Source organism: Somniosus microcephalus, chromosome 18 (assembly GCF_052327205.1).
Source record: "Somniosus microcephalus isolate GS21.2 chromosome 18, FLI_Smic_1.0, whole genome shotgun sequence".
Taxonomy (NCBI): Eukaryota; Metazoa; Chordata; class Chondrichthyes; order Squaliformes; family Somniosidae; genus Somniosus; species Somniosus microcephalus.
Window position 1 is genome coordinate 14,031,022 of NC_141004.1, and position 25,866 is coordinate 14,056,887.

The 25,866-nt window shown below is 47.2% G+C and overlaps 1 protein-coding gene across 2 annotated transcripts in view; it reads left to right on the forward strand.

The window, feature by feature from the left end:
• The first annotated feature begins 322 nt into the window (after positions 1-322).
• dstyk (dual serine/threonine and tyrosine protein kinase) overlaps positions 323-25,866 on the forward strand; it is a 118,872-nt gene continuing 93,328 nt past the window's right edge. For both annotated transcript variants that reach the window (XM_086011075.1, XM_086011076.1), the window contains exon 1: positions 323-680. In XM_086011075.1, the coding sequence (XP_085867201.1) occupies positions 455-680 (226 nt within the window). In that variant the 5' untranslated portion in view covers positions 323-454. The remainder of the gene's footprint in view (positions 681-25,866) is intronic.

The following is a 25,866-nucleotide window of genomic DNA, read 5'->3' on the forward strand; positions in this document are numbered from 1 at the left end:
CTACATTACCCAGGGGGCAATGGCCTACATTACCCAGGGGGCAGTGCATGGCCTACATTATCCAGGGGGCAGTGCATGGACAACATTACCCAGGGGGCAATGAACTACATTACCCAGGGGGCAGTGGACTCCATTACCCAGGAGGCAGTGCATGGCCAACATTGTCCAGGAGGCAGTGCATGGACTACATTACCCAGGGGGCAATGGACTACATTACCCAGGAGGCAGTGCATGGACTACATTACCCAGGGGGCAGTGGACTCCATTACCCAGGGGCAATGGACTACATTACCCAGGAGGCAGTGCATGGACAACATTACCCAGGAGGCAGTGGACTCCATTACCCAGGGGGTGGCGTGGTGTTGCCGGGTTGAGCGGAGCGGGAGCGGCGGTGAGGCTGAAGCCCGGAGCCGGAGCCTCCCCGCGGTCCGGACGTTCGGTCCCCGGGCCGGACATGGAGGCTGCCGGCGGCGGCGGCGGGCGCTCTTTGAGCCCGGCGGCCCGCGAGTTGCTGCGAAGCCTGGGCAGCTGCAGCAAACACGCCTCGTACCTGCGGCAGAACCTGCGGGAGACCAAGAAATACTTCAGGGAGCTGCGGCACTCGCACTGCGCCCGGCCCGAGCCCTCGAGCGAGGGAGAAGTAGAGGCTGGACCCGGACCCGGGGCCCCGGGAGAGGAAGGTGAGCCGGGCCTGGAACAGCGAGGGCCCGGAGCGGACTGGGTTTGGACTGGGATAAGGGTGGGAGCTGGGCCAGCGAGCTGGGATAAGATGGGGACAAGTTGGGACTGGGATCAGGCTGGGCTGGGAATGGTCCAGGGATAGGGATGGACTGGGATCAGGCTGGGACACCTGGTCCGGGACAGGCTGGGGTACCTGGGACTGGGCTGGGACAGGGGCTGTGGTGGGATTTGGACAGGTTGGAGATGAGACAGGGACTGGGATCAGGCTGGGGTGGGAATGATTCTGGGGAAGGCTGGGACAGTTGGGGTTGGGACACCTGGTCCGGTGAGTGGCTGGAGTACCGGGGCTGGCAGGTGCTGATGCTGATTTGGGAGGGAATGGGACAGATCTTGGGACTATTGTAGGAATATAGACCCAACCCAAAAATGGGGCACTCTTTACAGAAGTTGCTGCTAAGATTTGTTTATAAGAGCATAAGATGTTGCTGTTAAGATGTATACATACATAAGATGTGGTCTTCAACGTTTTAACAATGAAGGAAATGTCCTGTGCTGAACTACTGCAGGTGGCAAAATCTTTAGCAAGGATTTGACTTTGAAGCAGCATGAGATAGTTCAGTTTATTTTTGAAGTATTGTGCTGTTTTGTTGACTTGAATTTGCTTGTTTAGAAGATTCTGAAGCTTCCAGGATGTTTTAACCCAGGCCAGATAGAAGAGAGAGAGAGAGAGACTTTTGCGTTCTCTTTGCGAGTTGTGAAGAACCATGAAATGGTTGACCTGAGTGCAGTAGAGCACAGGACTGTCTGTAAACCAGCAGGACTGCTCACAGAGGCAACAGACTGAAAGCTGGCAATGCCAGTTAGTGCAACAGGAGGTAAAGATAAATTGTTGGAACAGAGTAAGGGCTTATCACCATCCTGAGGTTGATGCTCGCAGTTGAGAAGAATATAAAAAAACTTAATTCCTCACACTGAAAACAAACTTACCTATGAAAGAAAGTGTCACCAAGTAGGTACAAGATAGCAATGCTCCAATTTAGTAATTGTGCCTTGATCTAATTTTTCCTCATAGCATTACATAGAATCTGCAGTGTAGAAACAGGCCATTTGGCCCAGCTTGTATATGCTGGTAATAAAAACACAAAATACTGGAAAGACTCAGCAGGTCAGGCAGCATCTATGGAGAGAGAAACAGAGTTAACGTTTCAGGTCAATGACTTTTCGTCAGAACTGGTGTATATGCTCCACACGAGCCTCCTCCCACCCTACTTCATCTAACCCCATAAACATATCCTTCTATTCCTTTCTCCCCCATGTGCCCATCTAGCTTCCCCTTAAATGCATCATAGTTCTACAACTGTGGTCTAATTCAAAGCAATGGGACAGTGTCTGACCACTCCGTGCCATATAGATGTAAAAGTTTCCCAGTATACCTGAAACCGAATATGCTCACTGCGCCTCCTGTATACCATGGCTAGGTTGTTCATCGGAGCACAGTGCAGCAAATGCAGACTGGCTTTTGGCGTCACTTGTCAGTGATTTATGTTGTTGGCTTTGGCTGAGTGAGCCAGTTGACTGTATTAACTACTAACCCTGTGTACATTTACCTTTTTAAAGTTTTCGGTATTGGGTGCAATGCCGTTTGGATACAGCTCCTGGTTTTAGGCTGCCAGTTTATTTAAACAAGGGAACATTGGGAGATCAGTCACATTGCAGGATTTTTTTTGACACCGAAAGGAGTTGCTTTTAAATGATTTAAAAGTATATTCCTGCAAGGAAAAAAAGGAGCCTGCGGCAGTAGGTAGTTAAATGTTAACGAGCTAGTCTTGATGTTTAGTCACACTGTAAATAACCAACAATCCGGTGGCTTGTCTTCATCATTGATAAATATCTCGCCCATTGTGTTGGAAGGTTTGTGGTCTCTTTCTGACTGCACAGTCAGGAATAAAGCAGAAGGTCAGACACCTGAACACAACAGTCTAGCTGTTGCAACAGAATCTGAAATTGAGGCAGACAGGCCCCTGAATAAGTAGGTTGAAAAAGGCAGAATGCAGAGGAGTTAGTCCGTTTAGATCAAGCAAGATGACATAGTGAAGTGGGGTAGTGTAGCGTGCACGTTATTTTTATGTTATTATGTGGAGATGAATTATATCGATTGAAGGAAGTGAATCTGTTCGTGACTGTTCTGTATGTTCATCTTAACTGTGGAATAAAGCAACTCAACGACTTGAACAAAGCCTTGGCTCATCCCTTGAGAGAGATCGAAGAGAAACATGTGCAGAAGACGTTGATATCCCCTTAAGTTACACTCCCCGGATTGCACTGTTCTACAAGTTGGTATAGGGCAGAGCAAGTCAACTCCCGTTACACTGAGACACTCTGACAGCTTGTTCATTGTTGCTGGGTCAAAATCTTGTAACGCCCTCCCTAACAGCACTGGGAGCACCTTCACCACACGGACTGCAGCGGTTCAAGAAGGCGGCTCCACCACCACCTTCTCGAGGGCAACTAGGGATGGGCAATAAATGCTGGCCTTGCCAGTGATGCCCACATCCCATGAATGAATTAAAAAAAAAAGCTGAGAGGATATCTACCGCAGATCTGAAGTCGTAACGATATCTATTGGAACAATTGAGATCCTCAGTATGTAGTCAAAGCTAGCTGTGTAATTTTTTGTTCCAAATTAATTGATAATGGAAATAGCAGCCTTGCTTGTTTGTCATATTCTTGGATGCATTGGGTCCTTTTGCCTTTCTATCCCCTCGCATGCAAAAAAAACTAATGGAAAAAGGATGATAAATGGCAATTGAACAAATAGAAATTCTGGAACATGTCAGAACAAGGTGTGATTTTGGTTAGGGCATTCATAAATGTCATAAAGGACTCACTGCCCCCACCCCCCCCCCCCCCACCCCCCCTCCCATATGCATAGTTTTCATGTAGTGCGACCTCTGACTATTTTGTGACAGAAACAACTAGGTCCATTTATATAGCGCCATGAACATAGTTGATCATAATCCATGCTCTTCAGAGGTGAGAATGGACGCCGAGTGATAATGAATGAGATATTGGAAGGGTCAAATGTGTAGGCCAAGAAGTAGGTTTTTTTAAGGAGCATTTTGAAGGTGAGAGGTAGCAAGGCGGAGAATTTGGGGGATGAGTTTTTGAGTGTGGGTCCAAGACAGCTGAAGACTTTGCCAGCAAAGGTGGAGCAGAGGGAGGGGTGGACACAAAAGGGCTCCGATTCAGAAAACCGTAAGGAGCTATCTGGCGCATGTCTGAGGAGTCTGCAGAGGGAGGGTGGAGCATGGCTGTGGAAGGACGTGATGAGGATTTTTGAATTGGCGGCTATGGGGAACAAGTAGGCAATGGAAGATTGCGAGGATGGGGAGACAGAACTTGGTTTGGGATCGGCTGTGGGTGGCAGAGATTTGGACAAGCTGTGGGGTGACACTTGTGCGGCAGGAGTATTACGGACAGTTTGTCTGGAGGAGATGAAACTGGATGAGGGTTTTGGTGCAGCTGAGATGAGTGATGTCGCAAAAGAAGAATTGGATAGTCTTGGTGATTGAAGTGATATGGAGTTGGACAGTGTGGGCTCGAGCCTGAACAAGCCGTTGTTGGGGAGAGAGGGGAATAATGAGAGTGGTGGGGAGGAGGGAGGGCGAGGAATAATGGGGGGAAGAGGGGGGATAATGTGGCGGGGGGGTAGAGGGAGATGATGTAGGGGGATAGGAATACATGGGGAGGGAAGAGAACATAGTGTTCTTGGCAGGAACCAAATGCAATGGCTCGATCTTACTCCTGTTGCGTTCTGGCTCATCCATAACACCACAATGGCAGTCGAGTGTAATGGGTGTCGTCAGCACACTTGTGGAAGCTGATTCCATGCCCACAGATGTTTCTGAGGAGAAGAGGTTTTTCTTTTATTCGTTCCTGGGATGTGGGTGTCGCTGGCAAGGCCAGCATTTATTGCCCATCCCTAATTGCCCTCGAGAAAGTGGTGGTGAGCCGCCTCCTTGAACCGCTGCAGTCCGTGTGGTGAAGGTGCTCCCACAGTGCTGTTAGGGAGGGAGTTCCAGGATTTTGACCCAGCGACGATGAAGGAGCGGCCGATATATTTCCAAGGCAGGATGGTGTGTAGCGTGGAGGGGAACTTGGAGGTGGTGGTGTTGCCATGCGCCTGCTACCCTTGTCCTGCTAGGTGGTAGAGGTCATGGGTTTGGGAGGTGCTGCTGAAAAAACCTTGGTGAGTTGCTGCAGTGCATCTTGTAGATGGTACACACTCCAGCCATGTTGCGCCGGTGGTGGATGGGGTGCCATTCAAGTGGGCTGCTTTGTCCTGGATGGTGTCGAACTTCTATAGTGTTTTTGGAGCTGCACTCATCCAGGCAAGTGGAGAGTATTCCATCACACTCCTGACTTACGCCTTGTAGATGGTGGAAAGGCTTTGGGGAGTCAGGCGGTGAGACACTTGCCGCAGAATACCCAGCCTCTGACCTGCTCTTGTTGCCACAGTATTTATATAGCTGGTCCAGTTAAGTTTCTGGTCAATGGTGACCGCCCCCCAGGGTGTTGATGGTGGGGGATTCGATGATGGTAATGCCATTGAATGTCAAGGGGCAGTGATTAGACTCTCGCTTGTTGGAGATAGTCATTGCCTGGCCCTTGTGTGGTGCGAATGTTACCTGCAACTTATCAGCCCAAGCCTGAATGTTATCCAGGTCTTGCTGCATGCGGGCATGGACTGCTTCATTATCTGAGGAGTTGCGAATGGAACTGAATACAGTGCAATCATCAGGGAACATCCCTACTCCTGACCTTATGATGGAGGGAGGGTAATTCATGAAGCAGCTGAAGATGGTTGGGCCTCGGACACTGCCCTGAGGAACTCCTGCAGCGATGTCCTGGGGCTGTGATGATTGACCTCCAACAACCATAACCATATTCCTTTGTGCTAGGTATGACTCCAGCCTGAAGACGGGCAGTGGGACAGTGCCAGGGATGGAACATTGGGACATTTCCGGGATAACGTGTGTGGGGATGGGAAGAGAAGCCACTGCAGGAGATGTGCTGGCTGCGTTGGGCCGGGTCAGCGAGGAAATTAGAGCAGTGCCACACAAGTGAATTGTGGGGGAAAGGCAGTAAACAAGAGACTGTGCAATGCACAGACATCCTCATGATTCTAACGCACCGCAAAGAATGTCTTGACATTTGCACTGGACAAACTAACGACATTCAGTTGTGAAAAATAACCCTTTATAAACTGAATGGATTATGCAGTGACTTTTAATGCTTTTGATAGAGGCAATTACTAGCTTTTAATAAAATCTCTGCTAATTATTTTTTCAGTATGTGAAGGCCTGCAAACACTGTACTCGAGAGCAGTGAAATATCAGATGTTAATGAAGGCTTGCTTCAGTTCTCCACGTCCTCTTGTAACATTGCTACAGTCTCGTGTTCATCCCAAGCTAATCTCAACCATGTGCTTTGGTGTAATAATAATATGCTAACCTTTGACAAAAAAAAGTTTTGGGAGTTTGGAAATAGACTGGCACTCTGGCTCGACCATTTTGTACGGATGGAAGGAGGAGGAGCTGGTCAGTACCTTCCTGTCCTCAGTCAGCTGTGGCTCAGTGGGTAGCATTCTCGCCTGAGAGTCAGAAGTTCGTGGGTCCAACCCCCCACTCCAGAGACTTGAGCACAAAAATCCAGGCTGACACTCCAGTGCAGTGCAGAGGGAGTGCGGCACTGTTAGAGGTGCCTTCTTCAGATGAGACGTTAATACGAGCCCCCATCTACCCCTCAGGTGGACGTAATCGATCCCAGGGCCACTATTTGAAGAGCAGCTGGAGAGCTCGAGCCAATATTTACAGCTCAACCAGCACCTGAAAACAGATTGCTGTCTGTGGGAGCTTGCTGTGCGCAAACTGGCTGCCGCGTTTCCTACATTACAACAGTGACTACACTTCAAAAGAACTTCATTGACTGTAAAGCGCTTTGGGACGTCCCGAGTTTGTGAAAGGTGCTATATAAGTGCAAGTCTTCCATTCGATAAAACGAGCCTCCTTGCCGTGGCCTGGTACACGCTCAAATAACCTTGAAAGAGCAGGTGGTGGTTATCTCTGCAATTTGGCATTCTGCATAAAAGGAGTGTAGAGGTAGGGAATCTAAACCAACATTGATCCCTGGGATGAGAGGATTGTCCTATGAGGAGAGATTGAGTAGATTGGGCCGATACTCTCTGGAGTGTAGAAGAATGAGAGGTGATCTCATTGAAACATATGAGGGGGATTGACAGGGTAGATGCTGAGAGGATGTTTCCCCTGGCTGGAGAGTCTAGAATTAGAGGGGCATCGTCTCAGGATAAGGGGTGGGCCATTGAAGACCTGAGCTGAGGGGGAATTTCTTCACTGAGGGTTGTGAATCTTTGGAATTCTCGACCCCAAAGGGCCGCGGGTGCTGAGTCGTTGAGTGTATTCAAAGCTGAGATCGATAGATCGTTGGACTGTGGGTGGGTGGGGGGGCGGGGCAGGAAAAGGGTTGAGGTCAAAGATCAGCCTTGATCTTATTGAATGGCGGCGCAGGTTCGAAGGGCCGTGTGGCTTTATCCTGCTCCTAATTCTTAGGTTCTTATTGCGAATATTCACACTGACCTGTTGGGGTACTGTGGAATATTTCGACCATTTTAGTCCTGCAATAACAGAAGTAACAAATCACACTTGAAGTTTAAGTTGTTACTGGGACAGTTTGGCAGTTCAGTTACAGAGCAGTTGAATTTCTGATTGCCCACTTTTGTGTTGCCGACGTGACACTTTATCTTTACACATGCTTGCTCTATCTTTGCAGCAATGTGTGTTTGATAATGGAATGCTATCACAGTATCATGCTACACTGTAATGGTTTACTAGGAGAAGCCAACCCTTTCAAACATCTAACAGCTGGACAAAGAAATGTTGTATTGAGAGCCACAGCTTTTAAACATAATGGCCCAGAAATTCGGGTCGGAGGCTTCCCGCGGGTGCAAGCCCCCCGACCTGCACTTACCTAGCGCGCCGGCCGTTGAGCTGTGGGGCCCGTGTGGGATTCCGATCCTGGGCCTCCTCCAACTGCCGGTGCGCAGTGCTTGCGTATCCCAGGGGCGCAGTTAGTTCGAAGCGTCCCCTGAGATCACATGGGCCATGGGGAGCCAATCGTAGCAGGGAATGCTTCATTCATAAATTTGACAGGGAGAGCTGTCAAACCTATAAATACTATAAGCCCCAAAACATCACTAAAACTTCAAATAATTTTTTTTTTAATCACATTTTTAAAATAACCATAAATTGCATGAAATAACTATTTTAAACAATAATTTAAATTTTTGAAAAAATGAATTACATTTTCGAATGGGGCTAAAAATAAACTTACCTTTCTTTAAAGTATTTAAAAATAATAAATCTGTGGAAAAAATGTTTTAATTTTAATTAATTCACCACTTACCTTGTTAAAAGCAGGCCTTGCGCCAGCTTTTTAATAGTGTAACTGCTGGAGACTTACCCTCCCGGAGAACCCTGCCAAAAAAACGTAAGTTCGATGCGCACGCGCTGCCTTTCCGGTGCACGCGTTCCACCTGTCAACCCCTTCTTTCAGGGGAACGGAAGTGCCGGTTTCCCGCGCATGCACAAAACCGGCACTTTCGTTGGGCCTACACGTGAGTACCCAGTGTGTACTCGCGCGTTGGGACCTGAATTTCTGGGCCAATGAGAGTGGTGAACCTGTGGAATTCTCTGCCACAGAAGGCAGTTGAGGCCAATTCATTAAATATATTCAAGAAGGAGTTAGATATATTTCTTAAGGCTAAAGGGATCAAGGGATTATGGGGAGAAAGCAGGGACAGGGTACTGAATTTGGATGATCAGCCATGATCTCATTAAATGGCGGAACAGGCTCGAGGGGCCGAATGGCCTACTCCTGCTCCTATCTTCTATGTTTCTACTGCCCTCCCTCAGCTGATGAATCCGTACTCCTCCATGTTGAACACTACTTGGAAGCAGCACTGAGCGTAGCAAGGGCACAGAATGTACTCTGGGCGGGGGGCTTCAATGTCTATCACCAAGAGTGGCTCGGTAGCACCACTGCTGGCCGAATCCTGAAGGACATAACTGCCAGTCTGGGCCTGCGACATGTGGTGAGAGAACCAACACAAGGGAAAAACCTACTTGACCTCGTCCTCACCAATCTACCTGTCGCAGATGCATCTGCCCATGACCGTATTGGTAGCAGTAACCACCGCACAATTTCTTGTGGAGACGAAGTCCTGTCTTCATACTGAGGACACCCTCCATCGTGTTGTGTGGCTCAACCACTGTGCTAAATGGGATAGATTCAGAACAGATGTAGCAGCTCAAAACTGGGCATCCATGAGCTGCTGTTGGCCATCAACAGCAGCAGAATTGTATTCCACCACAATCTGTAACCTCATGGCCCGGCATGTCCCTCACTCTACCATTACCATCAAGCCAGGGGACCAATCCTGGTTCAATAAGGAGTGTAGAAGAGCATGCCAGGAACAGCACCAGGTGTACCTAAAAATGAGGGGCCAACCTGGGGAAGCTGCAACACAGGACTACATGCATGCTAAAAAGCGCAAGCAGCATGCTGTGGCCAGGGCTAAGCGATCCCACAGTCAACAGGTCAGATCAAAGCTCTGCAGCCCTGCCGCATCCAGGTGGCTGACCATTAAACAACTAACGGGAGGAGGAGGCTCCATGAATATCCCCATCCTCACTGATGGTGAAGCCCAGCACATGAGTGCAAAAGACATCTTCAGCCAGAAATATCGAGTGGATGATCCACATCGGCCTACTCCTGAAATCCCCACCATCACAGAATCCAGCCTTCAGCCAATTCGATTCACTCCACGTGATATCAAGAAACGGCTGAGCGCACTGGATGCAGCAAAGGCTATGGGCCCCGACAACATCCCGGCTATTGTGCTGAAGATTTGTGCTCCAGAACTACCTGTGCCTCTTGCCAAGCTGTTCCAGTACAGCTACAACACTGGCATCTATCCGACAAAGTGGAAAACTGCCCAAAAAGCAGGACAAATCCAACCCGGCCAGTTACCACCCCATCAGTCTACACTCAATCATCAGCTAAGTGATGGAAGGTGTCAGCGACCGTGCTATCAAGTGGCACTTACTCACCAATAACCTGCTCACTGATGCCCAGTTTGGGTTCCGCCAAGACCACTGCTCCCGACCTCATTACAGCCTTGGTCCAAACATGGGCAAAGGAGCTTAATTCCAGAGGTGAGGTGAGAGTGACTGCCCTCCAATTCAATTCAATTCAATTCAATTTTATTTGCCATATGTAACTAGTACTAGTACAAGTACAATGGGATGCTTACTCCCCGTAGGGACACGTCAGCTATTCTTACAGCGCCGTGTTCTGGAAGTCAATTTAATGGCATCCAGTGGCAGTGGGAGCACGATGTCCCTCAGCCGCTCCGTCCTCCTCGTCACTGCGGCCTCCTCCTCACTGTTGCCGGCTCCACGCATGGTGGCCTGCTTCTCACGATCCGACCTCTGGCCGCCATGCCCGGCTCCCCTCCTCCCAGTCTGACTGCGAGCTTCCCGCCAAGGAGCTGCCGGCCGACGTGCTATAGTGGGTCGTCGTGGCTGCTGCTTGCGCTGCGCTGCCTCTGCCCGACTCGCCGAACACATCGTCGGGATGTAAATGCTCCGGTCGCCGCAGGTTGGAGTCCTACCTAGCACAAAGGAAGATGATTGTGGTAGTTGAAGGTCAATCATCACAGCCCCAGGACATCGCTGCAGGAGTTCCTCAGGGTAGTGTCCGAGGCCCAACCATCTTCAGCTGCTTCATCAATGACCTTCCCTCCATCATAAGGTCAGAAATGGGGATGTTCAGCGCCATTCACAACTCCTCCGATAATGAAGCAGTCCATACCTGCATGCAACAAGACCTGGACGACGTTCAGGCTTGGGCTGATAAGTGGCAGGTAACATTCGCACCACAGAAGTGCCAGGCAATGACTACCTCCAACAAGCGAGAGTCTAACCACCTCCTCTTGACATTCAAAGGCATTACCATCGCCAAATCCCCCACCATCAACATCCTGGGGGCCAAAAACTTAACTGGACCAGCCACACACATACTGTGGTTGCAAGAGCAGGTCAGAGGCTGGGTATTCTGCGGCGAGTGTCTCACCTGACTCCCCAAAGCCTTTCCACCATCTACAAGGCACAAGTAAGGAGTGTGATGGAATACTCTCCACTTGCCTGGATGAGTGCAGCTCCAACAACACTCAAGAAGCTCGACACCATCCAGGACAAAGCAGCCCATTCACCACCTTAAACATTCACTCCCTCCACCACCAGCGCACCGTGGCTGCAGTGTGTACCATCTACAAGATGCACTGCAGCAACTCGCCAAGGCTTCTTCGGCAGCACCTCCCAAACCTGCGACCTCTTCCACCTAGAAGGACAAGGGCAGCAGGCATATGGGAACACCACCACCTCCAAGTCACACACCATCCTGACTTAGTATATTGCCGATCCTTCATCGTCGCTGGGCCAAAGTCCTGGAACTCGATACCTAACAACACTGGGAATACCTTCACCACACAGACTGCAGCGGTTCAAGAAGGTGGCTCACCACCACCTTATCATGGGCAATAAATGCTGGCCTTGCCAGCGGCGCCCACATCCCGTGAATGAATTAAACAGCCCCATTCATTCATCACTCCTGTGGTCGCTGACCTACATTGGCTCTTGGTCCTGCAATACCTCGATTTTTAAATTCTCATTCTTGTATTCAAATCCCTCCATGGCCTCGCCCCCTCCCTATGTGTGTAACCTCCTCCAGCCCTACAACCCACCGAGATCTCTGTGCTCCTCCAATTCTCTCTTGCGCATCCTCTTTTTATTCGCTCCACTGTTGGCGGCTGTGCCTTCAGCCGCCTAGGCCCTAAGCTCTGGAATTCCCTTTGCCCCCCCCTCTCGTCCTTTAAAACGTCCCTTAAACCCTACCTCTGTGACCAAAGCGTCATCTGTCCTAATATTTCGTTGTGACTCAGTATCAAATTTTGTTTGATAACGCTACTGTGAAGCGCTTTGGGATGTTTCCCTATGTTAAAGGTGCTATATAAATGCAAGTTGTTACACTATAAGAAGGGGGTAGTGTGCTGTAGTATATCGGTATGCTATAGCAAGCCAGTGTTGTATATCAGGAGAAGTAATTGTGCAAAATCCATGATGCTTTGTGTACCCCATATCATTAAAATCCAAGGTTGGAGATGCTGTTTGATACAAAGGTGGTTCTCTTTTCTGAATTACTGGTGCCTCGGTATGTTTTGTATTGAATGTGTTGTTCCCTCATGATCCTTAAGTGAGGCCTGTGGGGAATTGCTGATGTCCCCTGTCTGTGTTTCTGTAACTGATATTGTTGATGGCTTAAATCAATTACCTTTATACTCGCTTAGATTAGTTGCCTAATCTACGCAAGTTGTCTGTAGTGTTTAAGCAGAGGGAACTCCCTTTTGCAAGCTGGATCTCTTTTAACATGACAACTACATGAAGGACACACGTTAGCCTGGTTTGCAGACGAAGCCACGAGTTCTGCAGGCAATGGTGGCTTATTTTGTGTAAACCTCCAGTCCCAGTTGTGTATTCTGTTATGTAGTTGGCATATAATTAGTGACATAGGCACTTGGTTTTTCAAACACCGTTTGAAATGCTTACTGTTACAGTAACTAGCAGTGCTCCAGGGGTGTAAGGTCAGTTAATGAGGTGTTATGATTTGGACGTTCTCCCAAGATGGTGTCCATGCGAAGACTGAGTCTCCTGTGAACTGATTAGTGTCTTTATTCTTCGCCAGCTTGGGTTAGTGTAACCCGGATACAACAGGGTGGTCAGCCTTGAATTAGTGGTAGCTCCATCGCCTCCGAGTCAGAAGGTTGTGGTTTCAAGTCGCACTCCAGAGGTTTGAGCATATAATCTAGCTTGATAATTTTTCAGGTGTACACTGAAAAGCAAACCCATGTTAGAGTGGAAACATGCACATCTGCACTGACACTCCCCAAGCTGGTGGGATTCTAAAGTTAGCTGGATGATAGCTGTAGGTATTGTGATAAATTGGCTAGCATTTTACGCATGCTGTCCCTCACTTATTAAATCTTAACGCAAAGCGAGCAGCCTGCGTTGTGACTACTTCAGACTAGACAACAATCAAACGACATTGTCACGGTGGTTCAGTGATAAACGTTGGCCAGGGGCCGAGAGGAGAATTCCTCTGCTTTCCATGAAATAGTGCCGTGGGATCTCTCATGGCGCCTCCAACAGTGCAGTACTTCCTTAGTACTGCCCTGAATTGTCAACCTAGATTATCTACTTCACTCCTGGAGTGGGACTTGAACCTACAACCTTTTGACTCCGAGGTGAGAGTGCTACCCACTGTGCCAAACTGGCACCGCTCTCGCTCGCTCTCTCACTCACTCTACCACAGTCGATACCTACAGCTGTCATCGAGCTAACTTTAGAATCCCACCAGTTTGCGGAGTCTCCTTGTAGGTGTGCATTTTTCTGCTCTACAACGTTGGTTTAATTTTTCTGGTATAAAGGTTATTGCGATCTGCATCCTTGCGCATCTGCATTAGGGCAGAAATCAATCGAGTCGACATGTTAATATTGCAATAAAAAACATTGTGCATATTTTAGCTGAACCTCTCTCCAACTTTATGTATTTAAGGAATTTGTACAGGATATTAGGAAGTGCCGGTCTTTTCATTTCTTCAGCTTGTATTTGAAGCGCACGGTAAATGCTCCAGGGTGCTTGGGAAAGGAGGAACAGTTGCTGAGCAAGAATAGAAGAGGTACCAGTAAGCATGGCCCAAAAGATGGGTTTTGAGAAGACTTGTAAAAAAGGGGCGGAACAGCAGCAAGATGGACAGAGTTGGGAGTGGAGTTCCCGACACTGGGCCAGAGGCGAGTGAATGGCATCTTGTTGGGAAAACCCCAGGGAACCGGCTGCTTGTTGTCTGGGCCCAGACCTGTGTTGTGTTTTGTTTTCTCATTTTGGGGAATTTGCACAGAAGTGAAACGGTTTTGTTTTCTAGCACGTAATTCCCTTCGCCATGAGCTCTGAAAGTTTAGCTGATCTACTCAGCAATGACTGCACTTCCAAAACAATTTGTTAGTTGTTTAGGATGTGATGAGGCGCTATATAAATGCTCATTTTTCTCTTGGTTTAAAAAAAAAAATAAAGTTTGTGATTTAACGTACTGCTTCAATTCCTGGTTAAACACATCAGATTGTAGGGGTAGGCCATACAGCCTGCTCCGCCATTCAATGAGATCAGAAAGAAAGAAAGACTTGCATTTCTGTAGCGTCTTTCACAACCTCGGGACACTCCAAAGTGCTTTTACAGCCAATCAAGTACCTTTGAAGTGTAGTCACTGTTGTAATGTAGGAAACGCGGCAGCCAATTTGTGCACAGCAAGCTCCCACAAACAGCACTCTGATAATGACCAGATAATCTGTTTTTGTTATGTTGATTGAGGGATAAATATTTGCCAGGACCCCGGGGAGAACTCCTCTTCGAAATGGTGCCGTGGGATATTTTACAGCCCCCCGCCCCCCCCGAGGTAGCAGACAGAGCCTCTGTTTAATATCTCCTCTGAAAGACGGCGCCTTCGACAGTGCAGCACTCCCTCAGTACTGCACTGGGCGTGTCATCCTAGATTTTTGTGCTGATCATGGATGATCTTCTACCTCGACTCCACGTTCCCGCCTGATCCTCATGCCCCTTGTTTGTGATTCCACCACTGACAGCTGCCAAATTGAAGTTTAAGGCTGTGAGGTTCCCACTTCTACAGGATTACGATTCTGTGACTGAGCATTTCCTACTTAACTGTAAGCTGATTCCATTTACCAGACAGCAGTTGTACAGGGACAAATATGACGAGCTCCCTGCCTGCCTGCCTGACACAGCACCAAGTCTTGAAAACCAAACGGACCTTTGGCTCGGTTCCTGGCCCGTGCTCAGTTAGCAGATATGAGCCATGCCATCGATTTGAGGATGACGCATTTCACATCAGTGTCCCTGGGCCAGGGAGAGGGGGGAAACAGCCAGGTCTCCTGCTCCTCATCACCATCCAGTAACGTGTGAGTGAGGGCAGGATTGGGTTCCGCTGCGATGCCCTCCACAGTAACATCAGCAGCAGCAACAAGTTGTATTAAGATAGCGCCTTTAACATAAGAAGTGCCTTGGCACGTTTTACTAGGAGTTTCATAAAACAAAATTTGACACCGAGCCACGTAAGGAGAAATTGGGGCCGATGACCAAAAGCTTGGTCAGAGTTAGGTTTTAAGGAGCGTCTTAATGGCGGAAAGAGAGATTTAGGAGGGGATTCCAGTGTTTAGGGCCTTGGCAGCTGAAGGCACGGCCTCCCATAGTTGAGCAATTTAAAATCGGGGATGCTCAAGAGACCAGAATTAGAGGAGCACAGATATCTCGGAGGGTGGTGAGTTTGGAGGAGATTACAGAGATGGGGAAGGGTGAGGCCATGGAGGGATTTGAAAACAAGGCTGAGAATTTTACTGCCGATGCCTTTATTGTCTGGGCTTGCAAGTACAGTTGCTTGGGTGAAATAGTGGGCACCTACTATCACTTTTGCTACTGTACTCAAGCAAGGGTCGGTGCCTACAGGAGAGAAGGAGAAAACATTACCAGGAAAAGATGCTTACTGGGGAGGACGAGACCCAGAAGGGATGATGAGAAATGACTCCCTTTTTTTAAAAGTCAAATTGGACAAATTTAAAATCAAACCTTCAGGGTCATTAATGAGGTACAGAGAAGAACTTGTCACTGGTTGTAATGATCATTGCGCCATCTTGCACGTATCTATACAAAGTAATACAGGGCCATTGAATGAATTGAGGAGCAGCTAAGCATTTCAATGGGAGCCATCTGGGTTGAGAGGCAGGGATGCACACAAGGCCAGGATCAAATGAATGGAGCATTTGTGAGGGGATATAGAGCTGGAACAGATTGCAGAGATGAGGTGGGGCAAGGCGTTCAGCGATTTCTAGATCAGGAACGAGGGTTTCAAAATTAATTTGGGGCACGGGAAGCTGGCGTAGGTCAGTGGGTGATGGGTGAGATAAGATTGAGTGTGAGAAGAGTAGGGCAGAGTTTTGGACCAGTTGGAATTTACAGAGGTTGCATGAGCAGCAAGGAGGATGTTGGAGGTGACAAAGGTGACAATGCAGTATAATGTGGATAAATGCGAGGTTATCCACTTCGTTGGCAAAAACAGGAAGACAGATTATTATCTGAACGGCAATAGATTGGGGAAAAAGGGAAGTGCAACGAGACCTGGGTGTCCTTGTGCACCAGTCGCTGAAGGTAAGCATGCAGGTGCAGCAGGCGGTTAAGAAGGCAAATGGTATGTTGGCCTTCATAGCGAGAGGATTCAAGTACAGGAGCAAGGATGTCTTGCTGCAGTTGTACAGGGCCTTGGTGAGACCACACCTTGAGTATTATTGTGTTCAGTTTTGGTCGCCTTATCTGAGGAAGGATGTTCTTGCCATGGAGGGAGTGCACCGAAGATTCACCAGACTGATACCTGGGATGGCAGGGATGACTTATGAGGAGAGATTGGGTCGATTAGGCTTATATTCGTTGGAGTTTAGAAGAATGAGAGGGGATCTCATTGAAACTTATAAAATTCTAACAGGACTAGACAGACTAGATGCAGGAAGGATGTTCCCAATGGCGGGGGAGTCCAGAACTAGGGGTCACAGTCTAAAGATAAGGGGTAAGCCATTTAGGACTGAGATGAGGAGGAATTTCTTCATCCAGAGAGTGGTGAACCTATGGAATTCTCTACCACAGAAGACAGTTGAGGCCAATTCATTAAATATATTCATGAAGGAGTTGGATATATTTCTTAAGGCTAAAGGGATCAAGGGATATGGGGAGAAAGCAGGGACAGGGTACTGAATTTGGATGATCAGCCGTGATCTCATTGGCAGAACAGGCTCGAGGGGCTGAATGGCCTACTCCTGCTCCTATTTTATATGTGTATATATGAGCTTGAGGGGAGGAGGTACAAGGACCCTATGATGAAGGATGGGATCTGGGGTCTAAAACTTGGTTTGGGGTTGACGGGACGCTTGCGATTACAAATGGGCCGCCCCCCCCCCCCCCCCCCACATGCCCCCAGGTTCAGCCTGGGAGTTGGTGGGATGGGACCAGAATTTGTGAAGGAAGGTGATGACATTAGTGTGAAAAAGACATTGTCCTAATTTTAGTGGGGTTTTTTGGTTATTGCATTTTAGTCATATTTTAATGGGGGGGGGGTGGAGAATACATCAGATGTATTTTTTTTTGCTTTCCATTCCGTAATTTTATTCTTTTGAGGAGCTTTTTCAAGAACTTCTGTATCGAAATGTCACAGTTTCATTTCTCTCAACTCTGAAATAACTGGGCCTTGAATGCCAGTTGAGATTTTATTCATCTAGTGTCAAAAGGTTACAGACTAACAGCCAGTGTCTTCAAAGTCACTTGTTTCGAGTTGACAGTCCTGTCTCTATCGTGAACTTTATCTTATGGAGGCTGTATAGTTGAAATGAGAAATTTTCGTCTTCGTTTTACGATGCAGTTACATGGCCATGAAAGGAAGAATTTGCCTTTATATGCCACCTTTCACTTCCTCGAATGTCCCACAGCACTTCACAATCAATAAATTATTTATGATGTAATCACTGTTAACGTGCAGGCAAAGGCAGCAGCCAATTTGTGCACAGCAAGGTCACGGAAACAATAAAAGAGATAAAAGACCAGTAGATCTGTTGGTAGTGGTGTTGGCTAGAGGAAGACGATTGGCCGGGAGTCTAGGACAAGTCCTCATTCTGTGAAAAGTGCTGGTGGGTCTCTTGGATCCACTTAAACGATAAGACGGGGGCCTCGGTTTGACCAAGAAATTGATGAAGGTAAAATAGAATGAGAGTAAACTAGCGAGAGACCAAAAAACAGATTGTAAAAGCTTCTAAAGGTATATAAAAAGGAAAAGATTAGCGAATGTAAATGTGGGTCCCTTACAGGCTGAGACAGGAGAAATTATAACCGGGAATAAGGAAATAGCAGAGAAATTAAACAAATACTTTTTGTCTGTCTTTGCGGAAGAAGATGCAAAAAACTTCCCGGAAATGGTGGAGAACCAAGGGTGTAGCGAAAATGAGGAACTGAAAGAAATTAATATTAGTAAGAAAATAGTACTGGTGAAATTAATGGGACTGAAAGCTGATAAATCTCCTGGACTTGATGGCCTACATTTGAAAGAGGTGACTATAGAGATAGTGGATGTATTGGTTGTCGTCATCCAAAATTCCATAGATTCTAGAACGGTTCCCGCGGATTGGAAGGTGGCAAATGTAACCCTGCTCTTTAAGAAAGGAGGGAGAGAAAAAACTGGGAACAACAGACCAGTTAGCCTGACCTCGGTAGTAGGGAAAATGCTAAATTCTATTAAGGACATGGTAACAGGGCACTTAGAAAATAATAATAGGATTGTGCAGAGTCAGCACGGATTTATGAAAGGGAAATCGTGTTTGACAAATCTGTTAAGAGTTTTTTGAGGTTGTAACTAGCAGAATAGATAAGGGGAAACCAGTGAATGTGGTGTATTTGGATTTTCAGAAGGCATTTGATACGGTGCCGCACGAGGTTATGAAACAAAATTAGGGCTCATGGGATTGGGGGTAAAATACTAGCATGGATTGGTTAACAGACAGGAAACAGAGTAGGAATAAACGGGTCATTTTCGGGTTGGCAGGTTGTAACTAGTGGGGTACCGCAAGTATCAGTGCTTGGGCCTCAGCTATTCACAATCTACATCAATGATTTGGATGTGGGGACCAAATGTAATATATCCAAATTTGCAGATGATACAAAGCTGGGTGGAAATGTAAGTTGTGGGGAGGATGCAAGGAGGCTTCAATGGGATAAGTGAGTGGGCAAGAACATGGCAAATGGAATAAAATGTGAAGTTATCCACTTTGGTAGGAAAAATAGAAAAGCAGAGTATTTTTTAAATGGTGAGAGGTGGGAAATGTTGGTGTTCAGAAGGCCCTGGGTGTCCTTGTACATGAATCACTGAAAGTTAACATGCAGGTACAGCAAGCAATTAGGAAAGCAAATGGTATGTTGGCCTTTATTACAAGAGGATTTGAGTGTAAGAGTAAAGATGTCTTACTGCAATTATATAGGGCCCTGGTGAGACCACACCTGGAGTATTGTGTACAGTTTTGGTCTCCTTACCTAAGGAAGGATGTACTTGCCATAGAGGGAGTGTAACGGAGGTTCACCAGACTGGTTCCTGGGTTGGGGGGGATTGTCCTATGAGGAGAGATTGAGTAGACTAGGCCTATATTCTCTGTAGTTTAGAAGAATGAGAGGTGATCTCATTGAAACATACAAAATTCTTACAGGACTTGACAGGGTAGATGCAGGGAGGATGTTTTCCCTCGCTGGGGAGTCTAGAACCAAAGATCACAGTCTCAGAATAAAGGGTCAGCTATTTTAAGGACTAAGATGAGGAGAAATGTCTTTATTCAGAGGGTGGTGAATCTGTGGAATTCTCTACCCCAGAGGGCTGTGGCGGCTCGGTCGTTGAGTATATTCAAAACAGCGATCAATAGATTGTTGGATATTAAAGGAATCGAGGGATATGGGGATGGTGCAGGAAAGTGGAGATGAGGTAGAAGATCAGCCATGATCTCATTGAATGGCGGAGCAAGCTCGAAGGGCCAAATGGCCGACTCCTGCTCCTATTTCTTATGTCTTGTCCGAAAGGCAGCACCACAGGCAATACCCCTGCACTGAAGTGTGGATTGTGTGCGAATTCAGGTGTGGGACTGGAACCCACAACCTTCTCCATGTGTTTTGAGTACAATTCACAGCTGGCTGTACAAATCGAGTGCTTCTGGCTGTGCGTCAGCCTGTGCAATTACCAGACTCCGAGTGTAGTGCAGCAAGCTGTATAAATGAAGCATTAGCCTTGACACATAAAATGCAATAATTTTAGACAACTATTTTCCTCATTGAAAATAACACAATGCTGGTTATTATTTTACTGTTGAAGTACTGAAGAAAGTTAGATTGGAGTTGCATAGACTAGGCTAATGTTTACCCCCCTAATTTTTTTTTGGGTGCGGGGCCCCTTTAACGGACTGCGCGGCCCATTAAAAAATGTTGTGCATGCGAGAAATGTCCCATTGAGAAGCCAACAAGCGGCCTGCGCGGGCCCTCCTGATGACTGCGCAGTTTAATGGGAATATTGGACTAGGCTTGTATTTGCTTGAATATAGAAGATTAAGGGGCGATCTAATTGAGGTGTTTAAGATGATTAAAGGATTTCCTAGGGTTGATAGAGAGAAACTATTTTGTTTGGTGGAGGAATCCAGAACAAGGGACCATAACATTTAAAATTAGAGCTCGTCTGTTCAGGGGTGATGTCAGGAAGCACTTTTCCCCACAAAGGGGTGTAGAAATCTGGAACACTTTTCTCATTTCCCCACCCCCCCCCCTTGAAAAAGCTGCTGAGGTTGGGGTGAATAGAACATTTCAAAACTGAGATTGATAGATTTTTGTTTGGCAAGGGTATTAAGGGTTAGAGAACCTAGATGGAGTTAAGATATTGATCAGCCATGATCTAATTGAATGGCGCAAGGGGCTGAATGGTCTACTCCTGTTCCGTTGTTCATCTCTCTGCTAACATTACAAAGCTTAACAATTGAGAAATAATCTTTGATCAGTTTGATCATTGGGGGGCTCTTTTCAAGTTTGCTTTCCATTGGTTATAGTTTTACTGTGGAGGTGCTTCATACATTTGGTGCTTGTTTAGTTTAAATCCTGAGAGAGCAACGTCTGTGAGGGGGCTTCCTGAGTGGATGGTGGTCAGTAACAACAACTTGCATATATACAGCACCTTTAACGTAGTAAAACGTCCCAGGGCGCTTCACAGGAGCGTTATAGAACAAAATTTGACACTGAACCACATAAGGAGATATTAGGGCAGAAGAGGTAGGTTTTAAGGAGCATCTTAAAGGAGGGTAGAGAGGTTTAGAGTGGGAATTCCAGAGCTTAGTGCTTTGGCAGCTGAAGGCACGGCCACCAATGCTGGAGCGATTAAAAATCGGGGATGCTCAAGATGCCAGAATTAGAGGAGTGCAGATATCTCGGATAGTTGTAGGGCTGGAGGAGATTAGAGATGGGGAGGGGCGAGGCCATGGAGCGATGAGAATTTTAACATCGAGGCATTGCTTAACCGGGAGCCAGTGTAGGTCAGCGAGCACAGGGGTGATGGGTGAACGGGGCTCCTTTTTCCTAACGGCAGAATTGCTCTTTAGCTCTGCGGTTGAGGTGAGAGAGAGCTGGGTTTAGTGCTGGGACCCTGGGGAGCCAGCAGTCATCAGTGCTTCTGCTCAACCTGAGTAACAGCAATGGCAATTGTTAAACCATGTTTATCTTGGTCCCTCAAGTCTGATTACAGGAGCCTACCGTTTGGCAGCCAGTTGCCCAGATTCTATAAATCCGCAGTAGCTTATCCACCCAGGTGAAACATAAAGGAAAAACCCAATGTAAAAGGCCCCCTGAAAACACTTTAGATCATTCCTGTATCACACGAGACTCTTGCTTGTGCCAAGTTCCTCGAACACGGATTCTGCACAGCGGCTTCAACCCAAATCTAAAGGGGCTCACTAAGACCGCTGCCAGGAAGACTGTTCGTGAAGCAGGTCTCCTGGGCTACTGATTGTAATGACTCCCAGCAGTTTTACATTTTGGTTGTGCAGGGTTCACGGTTAAGGTACTTTGTGGCACCATTGCAATATAAAAGCACGTTTAGCCTGCCTCCTTGAGGTGATTTAGCACTATGAAACTAAACTCTAATGGTGTAACTTTCTGTCGGAGTTGCACTGTGAGCTTAAAACTGCTTAGCACTTGATGAAAGATGTGCAATGTTCTATAACCAAATAGTAAAGGTATAGAATCACAGACTCATACAGCACAGAAGGAGGTTAATCGACCATCCCAGAAGCCAGGTGTCCCAGTGCTTTATTGAGCAGGTTCTCCAGGGAAGTTTTTTCCCCAACCTGCACTATGACGTATAGGTTAAAGTGATTGTGCTTTCTTTTTAGTTACAAGTGAACAGGTCAAGTGATTGGAGCGTTCTGGGCAGATCACTTGCCCTAGCAATGAGATCCCAAGAAAAATCCAAGTGGAGTCACACCTCCCTCACTCAGCTCTCCTCCAGAATCAGTCCTCTTTCCCTCCCCCTCCTGCCCATCATTCTCGCACAGTTAGGTGGATTTGCCTGTTGTTGGACTATTGATGTAACTTGACTGAGATATATTATGAGGGGAGACCTAATTGAGGTGTATAAAATTATGAAGGGCCTAGATAGAGTGGATAGGAAGGACCTATTTCCCTTAGCAGAGAATTCAGTAACCAGGTGGCATAGATTTAAAGTAATTGATTATAGGGGAGTTGAAAAAAAATTTTCACCAAGGGTGGTGGGGGTCTGGAACTTGCTGCCTAACGGCAGGAGAGGCAGAAACCCCCATCACATTGAAAAAGTACTTGGATATGCACTAGAATCACAGAAATTTACAGCACAGAAGGGGCCATTCGGCCCATAATGTCCATGTCGGCCGACAAAGAGCTCTCCAGCCTAATCCCACTTTCCAGCTCTTGGTCCGTAGCCCTGCAGGTTACGGCACTTCAAGTGCATATCCATGTACTTTTTAAATGTGAAGAGGGTCTCTGCCTCTACCACCCTTGCAGGCAGTGAGTTCCAGACCCCCACCGCCCTCTGGGTGAAAAAATGTCTCCTCAACTCTCCTCTAAACCTACCAGTTACTTTAAATCTCTGCCCACTGTTTATTGACCTCTCTGCTAAGGGAAATAGGTCCTTCCTATCCACTCTATCTCAGCCCCTCATAATTTTATGCACCTCAATTAAGTCTCCCCTCAGCCTCCTCTGTTCCAAAGAAAACAACCCCACCCTATCCAATCTTTCCTCATAGCTAAAATTCCCCAGCCCTGGCAACATCCTGGTAAATCTTCTCTGTACCCTCTCTAGTGCAATCACATCCTTCCTGTAATGTGGTGACCAGAACTGTACGCAGTATTCTAGCTGCGGCCTAACGAGTGTTTTATACAGTTCAAGCATAACCCCCCTGCTCTTGTATTCTAAGCCTTGGCTAATAAAGGCAAGTATTCAGTTTGTCTTAACCACTTTACCTGTCCTGCTGCCTTCAGAGGTCTGTGGTCATGCACTCCAAGGTCCCTCTGAAGTGCCGTAACCTACAGGACTACGGACCAAGAGCTGGATGGCTCTTTTTCGGCCGGCACAGACACACTGGGCTGTATGGCCTCCTCCTGTGCTGTAAATTTCGATGATATGAAAATTTTGAGGCTTTTTACTATTTTTTATCAGGGACTAAGTTTTTAGTAAAGCATTGTAATCTGATTATAAATTGCTGTATTATTTCAACTGACTTCACCAACTCGGGACTGCTTGCTTCTCTGCTGAGTCAATGTGTTTGTTTGTTTAGTCTGTTCTGAAGGTGTTTTTCTTGACTGATCGTCTGCTCCAGTGTCGGGGGCACGTTGTGGGAATCCTGTGCATGATCCAAAGCTCAATAAACGGGTTTATTGTTCACCCAGGGCATGCTTATCCTTTTTTTCCCCTTTTGCTCGCGAAGGCTTGTTTCAGTTCATAAGCAGGCGTTGGACGCAAGAAGCAATATCTGGAGGAGTTTGAGTCGTAACGGGAGTTGTGAATTTTTGAGCGTGGGATCAAGTTTGCCCCGTTAATCACACTAGTACAATGCCACTGAGACATAAGGGTGAAGGAATAGCGATGCTTTTGGTTACATTTTCATCTCTTTGCAGTACAAGTTCCAGTTCATAGACTCGTGATGGTCATATGACTCGAGTCTTGATTGAGGATTATGTCTTTTTTTACAGCAACTGTAAGATTGAGTTAATTGTAATTAGAGTATAGTCAGTGGCATTCTGGACTTGAGATGTACTTCATCAGGGTATGTCATTGTTGCTGATCTTGGAGAGGTCAATGATTTGTACATCACCCATGATGTGACAGTGAAGTTATGAGTGGTGTTATTTATATTACTGGGTCCCATGTCAATGCTCCGTTGATTAGAATTCACCAGCTGTACTGGTGCGCTATACAAGTATTAATAAAAAGCTTGTGTAAAGAACCAATTTAACAGTAACTCGCCTCTTTCCAGCCTTTGGTTGAGCTGGTGAGAGGGCAGGCTGATTGATCGATTGTGGAAGCATCACAGCTCAACCTGATCCTGTCTTTGCCTGAGATCTACTCGCCCATCCACACTTCCAGATGGGACCACTGGTTAATGGTCAGATGTGGGAGCAATTTCTGATCTTTTTTTCTCTTTCCCCCCCCCCCCCCCCTGCCCCCCAAGAAGGCGGGAGACATTAAAACCAGTTTCACCACCACCACCTCTCTCGCTGGGATCGGCTGCATAATTGCAGAGATTAACTCTTGCAACTTCCTGGCACGAGTGGGTTCAGTACTGCACCTAAAAGTGCAAGTTGCCGAGTTCTCGGTGCTGAACTATTATGGGAGGGGTGATCACGTTTTTGCCAGTGCAAGGAGAGTAGGAGACCCACAAAACTCCCCAGGTTTGTACCTGCGACATTGTGTAACGGGTCGCTGGGTGGAACGCTCGATCTGCCTGTTGCCCCGAAGGAAGGGTGGAATCTGGTTTCAGTGTGGCGAAGATTCGGACCTCATGGGGATGAGTAGAAAAGTGTATTGGCAAGGATAGGAAATATGAGGTGCAAAAGGAAGGAGTCATGAGCTCCCAATATCTTGACGATAGCAAAATACTGCGGATGCTGGAAATCCGAAATAACAACAGAAAACGCTGGAAAAACTCAGCAGGCCAGGCAACATCGGTGGAGAGAGAAATAGAGTCAACGTTTCAGCTTGAAACCCTTCTTCAGAACTGAGAAAAAAGCAGGAAATTAAACAGATTAAAAGGCCAGTTTGGGGGCTGGGAAATGGGGGAGGGGGTGAAAGAACAAAAGGGAAGGTCTGAGAGGTGAAGAGACAGAACAGCACCTCATCTTCCGATTAGGAACTTTACAGCCTTCAGGACTCAATATCGAGTTCAACAATTTCAGATCATAACCTCGGCCTCTTATCTTATTTTATCCACACCTTTGGTTTGTGCCTTTTCCTTTTTCTCTCTCCCACATGGCAGCTGTCTCTCACTCTGCCAGCGCATTTCACACTTCATCTAGAGCCATCCTTTGTCTCTTTACCTGTCCTATTACCATCTCGCCTTGCCTTGAATATCTCTCAATGTCTCTTCATCTCTCCTCACCGTCGCCGGCTCCACGGGCCTGGGGCCTGCTTCTCCCGCTCACGGTCCGTTGACATCAAAGCTGCATTTGACCGAGTGTGGCATCAAGGAGCCCTAGTAAAACTCAAGTCAATGGGAGTCGGCAGGGGGGGGGGGAAACTCTCCACTGGTTGGAGTCGTACCTAGCACAAAGGAAGATGATTGTGGTGGTTGAAGGTCAATCATCACAGCCCCAGGACATTGCTGCAGGAGTTCCTCAGGGTAGTGTCCGAGGCCCAACCATCTTCAGCTGCTTCATCAATGACCTTCCCTCCATCATAAGGTCAGAAATGGGGATGTTCGCTGATGACTGCAGTGTTCAGCACCATTAACAACTCCTCCGATAATGAAGCAGTCCATACCTGCATGCAACAAGACCTGGACGACGTTCAGGCTTGGGATGATAAGTGGCAGGTAACATTCGCACCACAGAAGTGCCAGGCAATGACTACCTCCAACAAGCGAGAGTCTAACCACCTCCTCTTGACATTCAAAGGCATTACCATTGCCAAATCCCCCACCATCAACATCCTGGGGGCCAAAAACTTAACTGGACCAGCCACACACATACTGTGGTTGCAAGAGCAGGTCAGAGGCTGGGTATTCTGCAGCGAGTGTCTCACCTCCTGACTCCCCAAAGCCTTTCCACCATCTACAAGGCACAAGTAAGGAGTGTGATGGAATACTCTCCACTTGCCTGGATGAGTGCAGCTCCAACAACACT